Source organism: Suillus fuscotomentosus, assembly GCF_016647785.1.
Source record: "Suillus fuscotomentosus strain FC203 chromosome Unknown F5891scaffold_80, whole genome shotgun sequence".
Taxonomy (NCBI): Eukaryota; Fungi; Basidiomycota; class Agaricomycetes; order Boletales; family Suillaceae; genus Suillus; species Suillus fuscotomentosus.
In genome coordinates, this window is record NW_024539592.1 from 90251 (window position 1) to 107125 (window position 16875).

At 48.7% G+C, this 16875-nt stretch overlaps 5 protein-coding genes across 5 annotated transcripts; all 5 read left to right on the forward strand.

The window, feature by feature from the left end:
* Window positions 1-3: 3 nt before the first annotated feature.
* On the forward strand, window positions 4-1638 carry F5891DRAFT_727501 (uncharacterized protein). Its single transcript, XM_041372985.1, has 3 exons — window positions 4-33; window positions 92-1399; window positions 1479-1638. The coding sequence occupies exons 2-3, from the start codon at window positions 192-194 to the stop codon at window positions 1504-1506; spliced, it is 1236 nt and encodes a 411-aa protein (XP_041219993.1). The 5' UTR covers window positions 4-33; window positions 92-191; the 3' UTR covers window positions 1507-1638.
* Window positions 1639-4770: 3132 nt separating this feature from the next.
* Window positions 4771-7846, forward strand: F5891DRAFT_1130938 (uncharacterized protein; the record flags this gene model as incomplete). Its single annotated transcript, XM_041364594.1, has 11 exons — window positions 4771-5088; window positions 5140-5358; window positions 5410-5589; window positions 5644-5840; window positions 5903-6110; window positions 6159-6316; window positions 6375-6471; window positions 6522-6701; window positions 6756-6953; window positions 7004-7342; window positions 7397-7846. 11 exons carry the CDS (start codon window positions 4771-4773, stop codon window positions 7844-7846), a joined length of 2544 nt encoding a protein of 847 aa, XP_041219994.1.
* A 1175-nt stretch (window positions 7847-9021) lies between these two features.
* On the forward strand, window positions 9022-10742 carry F5891DRAFT_985038 (uncharacterized protein; the record flags this gene model as incomplete). Its single annotated transcript, XM_041377537.1, has 5 exons — window positions 9022-9144; window positions 9204-9569; window positions 9626-9883; window positions 9951-10079; window positions 10137-10742. The coding sequence occupies 5 exons, from the start codon at window positions 9022-9024 to the stop codon at window positions 10740-10742; spliced, it is 1482 nt and encodes a 493-aa protein (XP_041219995.1).
* Window positions 10743-11557: 815 nt separating this feature from the next.
* On the forward strand, window positions 11558-12580 carry F5891DRAFT_1062605 (uncharacterized protein). The gene is made up of 3 exons (XM_041362965.1): window positions 11558-11784; window positions 11837-12029; window positions 12077-12580. The coding sequence occupies exons 2-3, from the start codon at window positions 12009-12011 to the stop codon at window positions 12350-12352; spliced, it is 297 nt and encodes a 98-aa protein (XP_041219996.1). The 5' UTR covers window positions 11558-11784; window positions 11837-12008; the 3' UTR covers window positions 12353-12580.
* Window positions 12581-13229: 649 nt separating this feature from the next.
* On the forward strand, window positions 13230-16624 carry F5891DRAFT_1195261 (P-loop containing nucleoside triphosphate hydrolase protein; the record flags this gene model as incomplete). Its single annotated transcript, XM_041368094.1, has 10 exons — window positions 13230-13312; window positions 13370-13924; window positions 13975-14181; window positions 14231-14807; window positions 14861-14914; window positions 14967-15368; window positions 15423-15545; window positions 15594-15711; window positions 15770-16074; window positions 16124-16624. 10 exons carry the CDS (start codon window positions 13230-13232, stop codon window positions 16622-16624), a joined length of 2925 nt encoding a protein of 974 aa, XP_041219997.1.
* Between the last annotated feature and the right edge of the window lie 251 nt (window positions 16625-16875).

Sequence of the window (16875 nt, forward strand, 5' to 3'; positions counted from 1 at the left end):
CTCAGGTAATTCTTGCACCTATATCACTCTACGGTGAGTGTCAAGGTTTCATCTTTTCATTGCCATCTCATGATCACGACCGTTTGGACAGACTTACTACGCAGGACATCATTTCACGACATCTGCATCAGTACACGCCTTAAAAGGTCCAAGTCACAACTTCCCCTTCTATCCTTGAATCAGCGTTGGACATGTCCCAAGGAGCTTGGGAGAAGTTGGCTCAGGTCGCTGTCGAGGGCGCTGAACATGACTCTCGTGAACGCTTGCCCCATCCCCAATGTTTGGAAGGGACTCGAGTGGTCCTCCTCGACCACATCTACAGAACATTGGATGACAAATCAAAGAATCGACTCATTTGGCTCCATGGCACAGCGGGCGTTGGAAAGTCTGCTGTTGCATTTACTGTAGCCGAAAGGATGAGAGCTCTGAAAGTGACAGAGGGGACGATTATCGAGAAGCGGCTCGCAGGAACATTCTTTTTCTCCCGCAAGCACACGAATCGACGCACAACTGCTCGTTTCTTTGCGACGCTTGCCTATCAGCTGGCCAGTAATTTCCCCAGCGTTAGGACCCACGTGAATAAAGCGATCCTCGAGAACCCTGCTCTTCTACACCCCGACGGGTCTCTTCGCAAACAAATGGAGGCGTTGTTTTCCCGACCTTTGCGGCAGCTCAAATACAGCCTGCGCGATTGTCCGCCTTTGGTGTTCGTTATTGATGCCCTTGATGAATGTGCGGAACCCCTCGACCAATCCACGATTGAACCCTCCGATGAAAACAAATCCGAAGTTGAGCTTGCTGAACTCATCTCCTTGCTTGCCCAAGCTCTTCGAGATCCTGATCTGCCTGTGATCCACATTCTAGTCACAAGCCGCTCGGAAGAGTATATCCATGAAGCCATGCAGCAAGAAGATGTGAGCCCGCTGGTGTGTGAGATACCGGTGAAGATTTCTGGACAGGGCGTTGCTGCCACTATCTCGCTAGACGGTGCAGATGTCGATGAAGACATCTATCTTTTCTTGCAGCATTCCTTCAGAAAACTGCAAAGTCGTATCCCTACTTTCCCGCAGCCAACCAAGGTTCAACTCGAGCGGCTAGCGAACCGAGCGGGGAGACGTTTCATCGTGGCATCTACGATGATGATGTTTATTGATGATCGATACAATGATCCCTACAACCGTCTCGAGCTCATGCTCAAACTAGCGAGTGACCTACTTCCAGGAACGGAGGTGTACAAGTTATACGACCGTATTCTTTCCACATGCGCTGACCCAGCGCAGGCATACCTCCACCTGTCTGTTGTTGCTGCCCTTGCAGATCCCCTCCCCATGTCACAAATCTCGAAACTTCTTGGCCCTGGTCAGGGCAGGGACGTTGAAAGAGTACTGGTGCAACTACGGTCAGTTATAGATGTTCCCACCGACAACAGTCTTCCTGTGAACATCTATCACTCATCCGTTCGTGACTATGTTTCCCAGCGCTCTAACTGCAGCCTCCCTCACGTGAAAAATATCACGTCACCGCACTCCCTATTCGCACTTTCCTCTCTCCACTTGCTGGTGCGCGAGATTCCGGAGAGCACAACCCTCCTCGACGAGCTCTCAAAATTGCAGAAGCAGAATAAAGCTATGGAATCCCACGACCCTCGGAATTTGAATGACTCGTTATCCTTTATGATCCAGCCACCGGAGCCACTGCAAGTTCTTACGGCTTTACTATGGCTTCGGAGAGATGACAGGTCAAAGTTACAAAACTGGCTAGCGACCCTGGATGGGAATGCCTGGTTGCAAACTCGAGAAGGGAAGTCCTGGATGTTCACTGAGAGAGGGGAAACGAACTGGTTGCTCACCCAGGGGGGCAAGGACTGGCTACAGACCCACTTGGGGAAGGATTGGCTGCAGACCCTCATCGGGCAAGACTGGTTGTGGACGGACGGTGGGCAACTGTGGCTACAGACCGAAGGAGGTCAAGGCTGGTTGCAGACTGAGGACGGGCGAGTGTGGCTATGCAAAGAGGGAGGTCAAAGCTGGTTGCAGACTAAGGGTGGGCGATCGTGGCTACAGATCAAAGGAGGTCAAAGCTGGTTGCAGACTGAGGACGGGCGAGTGTGGCTATGCAAAGAGGGAGATCAAGGCTGGTTGCAAACTGGTGGGCGAGCGTGGCTACAGACCGAAGGAGGTCAAAGCTGGTTGCAGACTAAGGACGGGCGAGTGTGGCTATTGGAAGAAGGAAGTCAAAGCTGGTTGTGGACAGAGGGTGGGCGAGTGTGGCTAGACACTCCGGGAGGTGAAGGCTGGTTGCGGACTGAGGGTGGACGAGCGTGGCTACAGACCAAAGGAGGCCAAAGCTGGTTGCAGACTCAGGATAGGCAGGTGTGGCTAAAGACTCAGGGGGGTCAAGGATGGTCGCAGACTGAGGGCAGGACCTGTTTTGGACTAATCGGCAAGACTGGCAGTGGCCGTCGCGATACTCGCCCACACCCCCACAGCCATCCTTGCTCCCATCTCTCAGTAGCACAGACCTTGTGCAGACATGGGATGAATCGTGGCTGCAGATTCATGGCGTGAAAAAATTGCGGACATCAGACGAACAAGACTGGCTGCAGACCCAGACCGGGCTCCACTGGCTACAGACTCAGGCTGGATGCCACTGGCTACAGACTCAGGCCGGGCGAGGTTGGCTGCAAACTCATTCTGCACGAAAATGCCTGCAGACCTTGGGCGGGCGAGAGTGGCCGCAGACTAGGAGTGGGGGATCCTGGTTGTTGACCCCACACGGGAGACGCTGGTTGCAGACTCCGAGCGGTGAAGACTGGCTGCAGACCCACGGTGGACAAGACTGGCTGCAGACCCAGTGCGGACAAGACTGGCTGCAGATCCTGGGTGGCGAAGACTGGCTGCAGACAGAGGGTGGACGAGACTGGCTGCAGATAGAGGGTGGGCGAAAATGGTTACAGGCAGATGGCGGGCGAAAGTGGCTGCAGACAGAAGGTGGGCAAGATTGGCTGCAAAGCCAGGGAGGGCGAGACTGGCTGCAAACGCCACATGGTCAAGCATGGCAGCTGAACACAATCTGGGTGACCGTGGAAGAATTCTCGAGAACTTTGGAGGCACTCAGAGAGTACATAATTGCCCCAGACATGCGCTTGCACCCGGCCTTTCAAGTTGTCCGGCAGTTTAAGAGCTTGCCGGATTTCTTGATGTTTCCGGCATTCCTAGCATTGAGGCATCAGGACCATTTCCCTCGAGTATCATCTCATGGTCATCTTCCACCAGGCATAGAGATCCTTGATGCCATGAAGGTTTTTTCGAGTTTCGCTTATGTAGCGCGGGAAGAAAGTCAATCCGCTCCCGACTTTCTCAATTATGCATGTCAAAACTGGGCTGTTCATCTTTCACGAGCTCCGAATCCATGGGACGAGAGCCTCTCCCATATATTCCAGTCTTTTTGGGATCGTTATCTCCTCCCCTGGCTCACGAGGCAATGGTGTTCGAAGGGTCTACGGTCTTGCCTCACTATCTTATCAGAAGGCGAGAAAATTGCAAGGGTGCGTGTGTTCCGAGTCTTCTGACGGCTGCTTAGACTCACAACCTGGCTCGCGTATCCAGCACCATCACTTCCAAATCTCAGGATCATCTCAACAACCAGCTTGAAGTTATCAGGTTTTTACTAAAGTGTGTACGGTGCTATATGCTCAGTTTATTCAGTACTTATGCAACAGTACGCGAGCCTACAGAGTATTAGCACTGATGCACGAGAATTCTTCGACACTTGTACTAGTACTTGCTTGAAAATATATCTACTTATCCGAAAATCGGCACATTGTAATTCGATTTTCGACCGAGTCCCATGATACCATCGATGAGTTTCCACACTGGCAAATGACCATTCTTGCTCCATGGAATTTCCGGCAGCGAGACCTTGTGCTTCTTAGATCTGCCAGCCATATACAGGCTTGGACGTTGAGCTACAGTATCGCGATTGCACGGATTCATGGCCATTCATCATAGGGACACTTACAACTAGGTACATCAGCCAACGACTATTTTCTTTTCCTCCCTCTCTGGACCCTCCGAGTCTATTGTCGCAAATTTCCTAAGTCGGTTGTAATCAGGTACCGTTTACATCGTGTTACAATGACGATTACAAACCATGTTGTAAGATTGATGGCGGGGTTTCAAGCGGTTGCAATACGCATGCAAGATGATTGATATTTGTCTCGATTCTCGAATTCCCCCCCTCGCAGCATTTTGAGTGTTCTCTCCTATTCTTTCCATCCAAATCTCTCCCAGCACACAAACCATCCACAAAATGGGCCCTGAGAGGACAAGATATTGCGACTTGTGTCAACAGGACATCAAACCTCGTGGCTACACCACCCACCGCAAGGCTTGCGAGAAGAAAGCCGAAAAACAACGGCAGAATCAACATTTCGTTGATTCTATTCGAAGAGACACAGGTACGCACAATTTCTCGTTGTTTACAACGTCTAATTTTGCTAGCGGGTCCTTCGAATCTGCAACGGACGATGGGAGATCACATTGATACAGTGTCGAGACAGGGAGGTAAGTGCCTGTTAGTCTGATTTTAAATTGATACATTCAAGTTGAAACAGGGCAATGCAATACCTCACCTGCAGGTACTTGGAATGATCTGGATGGTGCGGAATACCAAGGTGAGCTCAAATTATGTGCTTTTACATTCATTATCGAAACTTTACTAGATCTTCCCTCGTTTCTCGATGCCGATGTCCCTGAACGCGTGGAACCCATGTTCCAGGTCGATGACATCAAGCTCGAGCACCATCCTAGCAGCGGGATCACACCAGAAGTACACGGCTTCAACGATTTCAAACGCCGTCCACCAACGTCTTCTGCCCCACCTCATAAACGTCCCTGGGCTCCATTTAAGTCACGCTTGGAGTTCGAGATAGCCGAACTTGCTCTGGAGGCCTGTCTCAACAATGATCAAACTGATCGTCTCATTACGTTGTGTAACAGGTGCGCTTCTCAATCGGAAAAATTTACGTTCAAGAACCACAAAGACATCCGCGAAAGGTGGGAAGCCGTCTCCCATCGCACTACTGGGGTTTTTTTCCTTCGTTCATTCTGATATTCATTGTCTAACAACTAAGTTTAGTTTACTCATGATGTAATATCTGTACCATACGATGATTCAATTCGACAATTCGAGCTATACTACCGGGATCTCTGGGAGTGGGCGGCAGATCTTCTCCGTGATCCTCGCTTGTTCCCACACATGGTTTTTGATGCGCAGCGCTTCTCGAAATTTGATGGCAAGACCTTCGTACGTTTCATAGACGAACCTTTCACTGCCGAAACCTTTTGGAATGTTCAAGTAGGTACTTAATCTCACTGTCAATTTTGATCGCCTTACTTTGCTTTGTAGTCACAGCTACCACCGGGCGGCAAGCCCTTAGCTTTCATTTTGTATGCGGACAAGACAAGGTTGTCGTCATTTGGTACCGCAAGAGGGTATCCTGTTGTTGCACGTCTAGCAAATCTCCCCGCGAACATTCGTAACGGACAGGGTGTGGGTAGCGGCTATGTAGTTGGATGGCTTCCGATTGTATGACACAGTAATATTGATATATCTGCGGTTGGGACTTATACTCTGACGCAGGTGAAGGAGGACAGAGACCAAGCTGGCAAGCCCAGCTGGGTCAACTTCAAGAATGCCGTTTGGCATGAATCATTCTCAAAGATCCTATCTTCGCTCGCATCAAAGTCTCATACTGGACAGTGGTTTGATTGCCCTGACAACGTTCCGCGGTGGTTCTTTCCTATTATCCTAATTTTATCTGCAGACTACGAGGAACAGTGAGTAATATCACACTTCGATGTTAATCTGAATCGCTAATGAATATCATTAACTATTTAAGATGTATTATGTCGCTAATCCGAGGGATAAAATGCCTTTGGCCATGTCCAGTGTGTCTCGTTCCCCACGACGAGCTTTTGAATACATTAAAGTGTTATCCTCCTCGAACGGCTACCCAGTCGCAGGAAGTGGTGAAGGCTGCACGAGCTGAGGCGACTGCTGAGGAGAAAGAGGAGAAACTGAAAGAGTATGGCCTTCGTGACATCATGGTAATGTTTTCTCTGTTGTAAGTTCGTTCTAACTAATCAAAGCTACAGAATGCCTTTGCGGCCATGATGCATACTGATGTACATGATGCGTTGTCATGGGACCGACTCCACTTCAATGGTGGTCTGTATCGTGACCACCTCTGGGCCGAACTTCAGAAAATCGTTGTCGGTTTGGGACGAGTGAAAGTAGCACAAATGGACAAAAAGTCAGTTTGTGACTCAAGCGCTGTAACATTGTTTTGAATTGACCCATTTAACTACTAGCTACGAAGCATTCCCGCGCTGGCGAAACTTGAAGCACTTAGCTCACGTTATGAGCATCTCTTTCGCTGATGGCAGTGTCTACGAGGACATATCAAAGGTGTGTTTTTGATTTAAACTATTACTTCATTGCCATTGACACTCTTTCAGATGGTGGTATATGCTGCGCACGCGATTTTGACGGAGGACGACAGTCCACTCGGCTATCTCCTACTCCGTTGCATTCGGCACTTTCTCGAAGTTGACGCATATGCGGCGCTTGAAGTTCACACCACTGAGACTATCAGTGCCGGCCGACATGCAGTGCAGGCATTCTCGACTTATCTTCAGGTGTGTCTACCTCAGTTCACTCAGACAATTATCCACTGATTAAGCCTATGATAGCAATATATAGAGAAAAGCGCTGATGAGAGCGACAAAAACTGGAACTTCCCCAAACTGCACATGAGTGTGCACATTTTTGACAATATCGAAGCAAAAGGTGCGACACGTAACTACAATACAAAGCCGAATGAAAGGATGCATGGGTCGCTGAAAGACTCGTACTTATTGCGCACTAATTTCAGGGATGTGGCGCCTCAGGTGACGTTCTTTTCACTCTAACTATCATTTTGATACCAATTTCATTGCAGATACTCCGCATAAACCATTGGCAAGTGGTTGCGGAGAGCATTCGCCGCCACATATCAGACCTAGACGAGTATGAGTCCGGAGGCAGCGAAGATTCGGGTGACCTGGAGGATTTAGGAGATGTGGATGATCTGGTCTCGCCGGATGCAAATGCGCCTCATGTAAGACTTGGGTCGAGGCAAGCTGCGCAGACCTTTGAGTTGATCGAGGATGCTCATAAGGAGGATGCCGCGTTCACTAATTTTCGGGTCAAGCTCAATAATTTCTTGACTGACTTTCTTCAAGTTATTCGGCTCCCTTTACCAGGTGGAAAGCGGGTACAATTCAAAGCAAGTGATAAGGTTGGTCATGTTCAGTTCGGCTCTATGTTTCGCTACACTAATATCGTTAAACAGATCACTGAGTGCCGTTTTTTGAAGGTTAACTACGAGTCCTTGGTGGATTGGCGACTACACACCGACTACCTTAGATGCAGTCCCAAGTTTTTCAATGCTGCGCGTTTTGATTGTGTTTTCATTCAGACAGAAGCCAAAGTGATATTTGGTCGCCTTCTCTTTCTGTTTGAATGTATAGTTGGGGATATCACGCTCTCTCTAGCTCTAATCCATCCTTTTGACGCTCCCACTGGTGTACGGCTCCGAAAGGACAAACACCTCAATATCTATCGTGTTCGAGCAAGACCCCGAGCGCAAGCCGAGTTTTTCTCAGTGAGGTCAATCATTCGCGGAGCTCTCCTCGTGCCGGATGGCAGTACCGATTACCTTGTCGTCGACACTGTCGACTCTGACATGTTCATTCGTGTAAAGGAGCTACATCTTGCAGCAGGGCATCCAATACGCATTTGATTGTATCCCTTCAAGTCGGCTTCCTCTCTCTATGCCTGGTAAGCCTCTCATTTTCTTCGCTCGTTGTCTCACTAATGGTCTAATTATACTAGGCTATCTTCATGCAGTAAGTCGTCGATTTTGTTGCAGCCCTTGGCTGCCCCTCAACTGTTCTGAAGGCCTTGCAGTACCGACAGAGTATGACCGCAACGACAAAGAACCTATTAGCGGCAGCCGCTCCCGGTGCTTCTGAGCAAGGTTTCCATCCTGTGCAAGGTCAACAACAGTTTGCTGGTCCCCAGAACAATCGAATCGGCCAGAACTTGGCTCAAGCCAAACCTATGGGCGGCATGGCGCCACCTGCGTCACCAGCTATGGGTGGTCCCATGAAAGATCAGAAGGATGTCAAACCCATCATGATCAATAACCCTTCAGGTATACCAGAAGGGTCACCTCACAACGCTCCTGCTGCTCCAGGCCACCCGACTCCCAATACCATCAACTCAAGTATCATGCAGTCTCCTGCTCCGAACGGGACACCTTCAGTACCTCCGGCTTCGAATCCCCCGGGCGTTGGCAACCACAACAGATTCAGCAGCAATTCGGTCTTACCTCCACCCAGCGTGTCCCTCCCTCTGCCCCGTCTTTTCATGACCCTCAGTCCAACCCTCCTATCATACCACCCAACTTCCCCTCCATGCCTATGAATACCCCACAAATGAAACCGGGCAATTCGATCCCAGTCTATCTGATCTACCAACTCACCTCATACAGACTTCGTGCAATCTATGACAGCAGCATTGGAACAGCGTGTTTCAGATGTCGCGTTGTTTGTGACCTCTGTTATAATGTTTTTTACGTCTTGATCTGACCTTGCTTGTCATAGACCTCTAACGCCGCCATGAATGCTGCAATTGCTTTAACTCCAATAGGTTCCTTGGCATTGACGTGCCGATGTGTGAGAGAGAATGACTAGGGTAGGTCGCTCTTCCATCAACATGTGGCCTTCAGTCGTGTTTTTGTTTACGTGCCTCTCATTAGTTCACTGGTATTATTACGCGCAAGACTGAATCAATGTCGTCACTCGCAGTAATGTTACGTCTAGTATACACGAGGTAAGCAGTACATCTCATCCTATATATTAGGGTGACATTCACACTGTTTTCTCCGTCACCTTACCATCGAGCATCTAGAACATGTCTCATCTCTCAGCGCGGGTGTCAGATGATGATTCAGATAGCGACTGGGACGAAGGCAATACGGACCAGGTCTCGAATAACATCCCAGGGCCTAATGCCTCCAAGGGAGAGTTAATGGAAGTATGTAGCCACCGTCTTCATCGCATAACGCTGTCTAACGTACACTCTCCTCAATACAGGCACTCAAAGCACTGCAGCTTGAGGTTCAGCAGCTGCGTGCAGACAATCGTGCCCTTAAGGAGAAAAATAAGGTTCTGGTTTCCGAGAAGCCTAAACGGAAACGGCGTGTAGAAGCACCGGATGCCCTCGTCGCCCATGAGCAAACTATCTCGTTGTATGCCCGCAAATATGGCATGACAGTGGAGATGTTCCCAGACAGCGAGCTTCTCATCAAGAAGCGCCCCGATTCACCTACACCTTTTAATAGTGCTGATCGTTACAAGACGTCGGCAACTCAAGAGTCTGCTTTCTTAGATGAACTCTATGCACATTTCCCTGAACGCATCCATGAAACGGTAATGGGTAGCGAGTACTTCAAAGACCTCGTATGTCAATTTTGCTTTTCATTCTAGCCACTACCTAATGTATTTGGTTGTTACAGGTAAATAAGTGCATCGCCGATGCTCGTTCTAACGAAATCAAGAAATTGCGTGGCGTTGCTGGAGACATATTCGAGCTTCCGGGAAAATACTTTGCCAATGCCAGTTATGACAGAGCTGCGATTGTCGACATTCAGAAGATGTTTGGAGTTTCCGGCAAGACTCAGACTTACAAGATTTTTCCGCCTCTCTTGTTCCCAAGTCTCCAAGAAGACACAACCCTCAAGACCGTTTTCGGCAACTGGACACTTTTTGCAAAGGTGCGCTATCATTCTCTCATAATTGTCCTGCTGCTCACTAGTACTCTACTGATACTGGCATATCTAGATCCTGAGGGCCTCACTCTATGGCGTCACCTCGCTTCATCAAGAGCCTTGTGGTGGATCGAAGACTAACGCTCGGAAGTGGAGTTTGCAACAAGTCACACCAGGGTCCATTGCATGGGCTGCGGTTATTGTAAGTCATTTTGATGACATTGAATCGTTCTACTACTCATACACTACTGCAACACAGGTCATTTTTCTGCTCTCGCCAGACACAGAGTTTCCAGGTTCGGGAGTTGGCAAGTCGTCAACTATCAACTACAAGGACCTCTTCTTTCAATACAAGAAGTTGCTAATTACGAAGTGGGAGACAAAACGTATCAAAACCATCGTGACTAACATCAATCGCTACGTTTTCGGTGCTGCAAAGTTGTCTACATCGATGGATCCTGCTGGTGCCGAAGATTTTTCAGAGGAGATCAACCGCGCCATGCTAGCACTTGACATGGACACTGATAGCGAAGAAGACACTCCAGTGACTCCACCGGTCTTGTCGGCACTCTCAGTATTACCCTCGGCAATATCAGCCTTACCAGCTCCTTCATTGGCGCCTGGACCTGAAGGTTCAAATCTCGTCACTCAGCCAGTCACACATCCAGACGAATCAGTATCTAGGGCTGTCATTCGCGCTAATGATTCGAATACAAGTGTCAATGCAGTAGCTAACAATGCAGATGAAGCTGATGATGATAGGACGGAATCGGGTGGAGGACAAGCAAAGGCCAAGAATACTAGGGGGAGGAAGGTTGTAGCGACGCAGGGTCCTACTCGTCGTGGACGTTCTCGTAAAGTCTAAGTGATATAATACATGATAGCTAGCTAATACCCTTGCTGTTCTCTGTCAAATCACTCAGCGTCAATACACATCTTGTCATTCTGCAGCTCAAAAGAGCGGGTGGACTGATCTTGGAGCTGTTCGGACTGCTAACCATTCCTAGTCTCAATGGCAAACAAAATTGTCGCCAAACAAGAGTCTTCGCAATAGAAGGTTTGTGCGGGTAGTGTGGCGTGCCGCCTGACACACACACGAGGCCTTGCCACCAGAGGCGAGCCATGACAGTGCAAGATATTGGTGAAACAATAAGGCTAGTCTCCATGAACCATTTCGCGGTTGCTGCATGGATACAAATAGAGTCAGCCTTAAGTGCAATAGGATTGATGTGGATACCTCACCCTGGACAATACGTTCAGCTGATTCCTTTTCGCAAGTGGACCCAGGCGACCCTTCTCCTGTGAGACCAACTCTGGGACCTTGGCGCAGATTGCATCCAGATAACAGAGCGCTGTCTGTAGAACGCTGCCTGACGTGCGAGAACAACGAAGAACCTCGTGAACAAACCCTTTCATGGGCATAACGTTGCAATGCGGGGGCTGATTGCTCGAACCAAACGTCAGGGGGGTGGGCATGGGAGATGGTTGTGTCTGAATCATCAGAGATTGTAATATAGCCAGGAGAGGGGAGCTGAGTAAAGTTTGAACGTACCAACTAAACCAGATACATATTTTGATTTCTGGGAGTCGTCCGCCGACATTCTTGGGGATAAAATTGAGGAATCCGAGTCACAGATTATCCTACAGCTGCTTGATCTGAATCGCGGGTAAGTGATGCTTACATAACAATCATTTATTATTCATTGTAAAGTTTTCACACCGGTTTACATCTCTTACAACAACCACATTGTCAGTGTGACTGTAACGTCGCTTAGACTTAGACTTGTCGTCGCTCTGCTCGGACTTTCCGTCGATTCCTCTCTTGACTGAATCCCTCTTCCCCTCCATTAATAACCTCCACACAAGTCAATGTTACCAGTGATTTGACGTCGAGCACATGGCAAACGGTGTGCAGTCTTTTTTTGGGGCGACAATTATTGAAAAGTTCTCATTGTCTAGTGACCTTATGCCTTTCGTTGGTCAATGGTACAGACATTCTGAACCATCCATTGACAGTGTGTCCAACGAATAATCGCAGTTACAGGTCAGTCTTTTTATTATATTGATACTTGATACTTTTCGCTAATGTTTTAATGCCAACCCAGACTGCACCGTCGTGGCCCAATTCCCAATGGTGTCCGCGCTACTACTGGTATGTAGAATATCTAATTTGGTGTGCTGAAGCTTATTACTGTCAAGGTCTTCTCACATCGCACAGCGACCACCAAACCGTTACCCTTCCCATGCCACACCCCACCCACACGCAAGGCGCCACTCCCTAGACCACTGCCAAATGCCTGCGGGATACCCATAGCGCCCAACCAGCATGCCACCTCTCGGTTCCACCCAAGCGCCCTTTACCCATGTCAGGCCCCATCATCGATCGCCATTTGGCAGCGGCTAGCACACTTTGCTTGGTGGTCTCTTGTTCGTCACCAAATATCTCCCGCACAAGGGCAGGGTTGGACCGGATGATGTATGGCGACCTATTAGATGAAGGGAGAAGGTTAGTGAGAGGTATCGGCAGCAACAGAAGGATCCAGAAATGATGGACAAGCGCCCCATTCATTCAAGGGAAAGATGCAGGGTATATTAGGGAGTGGGGGATTTGGCTTCAGAGGGTTTCCATTGAGTATCCGCTCATACTTGTCTTGTAATTATGGTAGAATATGACAATTCAAGATCTCTATTAAAATATCAAAACCAAGATTTCAGGTCTTCATTTCGCATTACAAGCTGCTACTTGACATTGCAATCGATTTCAACGCCATGCGGCTTTCCAGCCAAATCACTCATTACAATGACTAAGATTGATTGCCACGTGTTGCAACGGCAATTGCCATCGTAATTGCAACCGTCGTTACAGTGTGATTGCAATCGTGACTCTATTATTGAAAGGACTTTCAATCTACGCTCGGTCTTTGAATATTGAAATGCGTGACAAGGCACTTAAACCCAAATTAGGAATTTGCGACAATGGAGCACATCGAAGTTTAAAGGGCGCACATTCTTCAGCAGCCAGAGAAGGAACTACAACAGTTACAACTTCGAATAACTCGTCTGCAGACTCCGAAGATGTAGGATCAGAGTTATTATCGCTGAATAAGGGGCCAATCACATAAGTTAGAGACCTAGTAGCAGGTAATGTTTTCCTCACTTCAAGTTCACGCTCGCTACGATCTCCTCCAAGATTCCATTATTAGGAATGTCGAGATATACATATCATGTTGACCAGCGTCCAACCAGCCTAAACGAGACTTGACATGGTAGTACAGAGTATAGAGGCCATGGATCGAACTTGACAAGGTGAGGCTTGACGCGGTGAGAGTCAGGGTTTGTCACAGCGTCACATATGCCGGGTCACAGGCGCGACCGCGACAGGATCGCGTCAATTTCACTTGACTCTTCTACCCTACACTCGTACCTCGCTTCGAGGTAGAATACCCAATCAATTTTCTTCCATTTTGCAACTTGAACGACATTCAAATCGAGGACGTTCTTCGAATTCAGAGCGCCGGTGTTCAAACTTCGACCATACGCGCTGGCTACCCTCTTGTGCTCGAAAAGGTCGCTATCGGAGGCTTTGTGTGGAGGCTTTATTCCGAGCAATACAAGCATTGCAACATCCACCAAGACGTCCTTGAACGGCCACAAAGTTTCTCGTTCCACGAGGAACCTGACTTTCCTCGGTATTCGGAATTATTTCAATAATCTTGAAAAACATGTTCAGAAACACAATCACGAACTCCTAGGCGTCCGTCGGGTGCAGTTTTCGGTTGCGTGTTCCTCGCGTGGTTCAGCGCAGACGTTGCTTCAGGAACCGAAGGAATTGAAAATCCCAATAGAAGATCACTACTCCGAAAATCACGCCCCTCTTCCACCTGCTCAGCGCTCTGACTGGCGGCTAAGAGCCACTTCGCGCACGAACCGTACTCAACTATCCGACGGTCAACGGCACAGGAGATACATCAGACGTGTAAGTCCTCCCCACATTCAGGTGCAACAGGGAGAGCCGTTTTTCGAAGAGATTCAGGCATATAATAAACAGTTCGTCGCTCTTTTCAACTTTGCATTTGTATTAAATTAGTCGCTCGCAGTTTTTTGTCCCTACTGGAACTTGAACAAAACGAGGATGAGGCAGTTCTGAGGGAGCGGCTGTCTACTTGGTCGTTGTTTCGATTACAAGAAGAAGGGTATACTATAACGGGTCTTTCTGCTTTTTGGATGGGCGCACCAAAGTTTGGACGTCCTGTGGCTTCATTCTCCCTTGGTCCTGGCATCGATTTGCCAGAACATAGGTTTGAGTGAGTTTTCGTTTCGATCTGAATCTTGTGACGCGCTTACTGTGTTCAGGAACGGTACCCAAGTTCTTGTTTCAAGGTTCGATCCTCTTCAAGAGCCACCACTCCGAGGAAGTATCATTAGCAAAACTGCATCGCAGCTGCGCATAGCATTTGAGGAGAAGTTCGAGGTTGAGGACGGTTGCTGGCGCTTGGACGTTGGGCGGTCCAACATCGTGTTTATTCGTATGCGAGAAGCCATTACTCGATTCAGTCAAGACCCGGAAGCACTAGAAGACCCAACTAATTTGATTTCCCCTCCAAACAATCAGTTTGTTCTTCATGGGACACATTTGCGAGACGTCCTGTTACGTTCATTTTCGCCGGATAGACCATCACTACATGTACCGTTGCAACATCCAGATGAGGTCAGGTACGTGCCTCGAGGGAGACTTGAGCATGACAGTCGCGAGGTGCGAGAGCACGGAGGCGCGTTCAAAGAAGACATGCATATTCAAAGCTGGGCAAGACGATACTCACGGATCAATCCAATTGTAATTGATGGTGATCCGGTCCTCGAGGGCCTGAATGCTACGCAGATTAGAGCTATCGCCATGATGATCGGCGAACGGATCAGTCTTGTGCAAGGAGTACGTTTCATCTTGTCAAAGTAATATTGAAAGCTAAATGACATGCATTTCAGCCGCCTGGTACAGGCAAAACGAAAACTATCATTGAAGCCGTGAAATTACTCAAGGTTCGATATCCTTGGTATCGATTTGATTTTTGTGTTCTGATATGTTATCAAGGTCCATTTCGAAGTGCATCACCCTGTTCTGGTCTGCACTTATACCAATGTTGCGGTCGATAATCTCGTGGAGGGTTTTGCAGCGGCTGGCGTGAAACCCCTCCGTGTCGGGTTCGGTGCTAAAATCAAATCGTCTCTACACGAATATACCTTAGATGCGAAGCTGGAGGCGCATCCTTTCAGGGTTAAAGTCGAGCAACTTCTGAAAGACCAGGAAAACGTCGAAAAAAAGCTAGGCGCGCTGGAGGACAAGATGGTTGCGGCTGAAAAATCGAGCAATGAAAAGCTTGGCAGGATGCGGACTGCTTTCACCGTATTGGAAAGGCAACTTTTGGCGCTGAGAGCGAAACTGTATGCGCTTCATCAGGAAATGCTCAACGATATCACGGCTGCGGCTGACGTAGTGGGTAATCCACTACCTGCGCCACTTTGCCTCGGACTGATGACTCCTTGGCAGATTTGCACAACATGCATCACATCTGCCAGTGCCGCGCTTAATATTCTTGATTTTCCAGTCGTGTTCCTGGACGAGGCTTCCATGTCGACAGAACCAGCATCACTCATTCCGCTGATGCGAGGAGTGAGCCGATTGAGCTCTTTCCCGCGTTTTCGTTCTGACCGTTAGCAGTCTCGGCATGTTGCCCTGATCGGAGATCATAAACAATTACCTCCTGTCATTACCAGTCGCGAAGCGCAACTCAACGGCCTTGGGATCAGTCTATTTGAGAGACTTACTGAAGAAGGAGGTGTGTGATTCTGACTGGATCCGTCGGGAGATTTCTTATCAGAAATATCAAATTGTAGTTGTTCCATCAATTATGCTTGACGTGCAGTACAGGATGCATCCTTCCATTTCTAGATTTCCCTCTTTAGAATTCTATGACTTTGCGTTGCAAGACGGCACGGTGGACTCTGCTGGTAACATACACCCTATGCTACTACCGCCGCTGTCAAGTCACCTCGAGCAAGATGTTCTCACTGGTCACCGTCCCTCTGTCGTATTTATCGATCACGGCGGTGCGGAAACTTCCAAGGACCGAAGTACGGTAAACTGGAATGAGGCTCATATTGTTTGTAGCATCGTCGAAGACCTACTCTTGCAAAACGAGGTGAGCGCTGCCTGGTTGCCTCTTATGTCTGACTGACACTCTTTCGAAGAACTTACTGGGCGCGAACATTGGTGTCATTGCGCCATATGCTGCCCAGATTTCACTTTTGAATCGCCTGCTAAACACCGACGCTAAGTATCGCAAACGCTTCGCGTCCACTCTTGGCGATCACCGAATGATGCAGCTTAGCAGTATCGAAGTGAAGACAGTGGACGGGTTCGAAGGACGCGAGAAGGACGTTATTATATTCTCGACCGTGCGAAATAACGCGTCGGGGTACATTGGGTTCCTGGCTGACAGACGACGATTAAATGTTGGGTTGACGCGTGCGAAGCGAGGGCTGTTCGTTGTTGGGAGTATCAGTACTCTGAAGGCTGGGAAGATGGCGAAGGAGCGGACGGGTGAGGGTCCTGCAAGGGTTGGTAAAGGTGCTGAAGCTTGGAGAAGATACGCGAAGTATGTCGTGGATGAAAAGATGGTGGTGACCCTTAGCGGAGATAGGCTAAGGGCGATGCTGTACGGGGACAGACCAAGGGCAAGGTCGAGTTGAGTGTTTGTGGTATATTAATATTGTTAACGCTATTATGTTGCACCGCCCCCTCTTTTCGTGCCACAATCAGAAAGGACGTAAGTTTTCGAAGACTGCTAGAAGTTAGAACCTTTCAAGGCTATGTTCCCGATCATTGATTGACACTTTTCTGCGCTCATTTACGTTGTACCCATGGGACAATCCGGGACAGTTTTGTATTAAGCCGGACAGGATGCGATTTGGCGACCCTGAGGAAAGCGGTACGGTTGGGC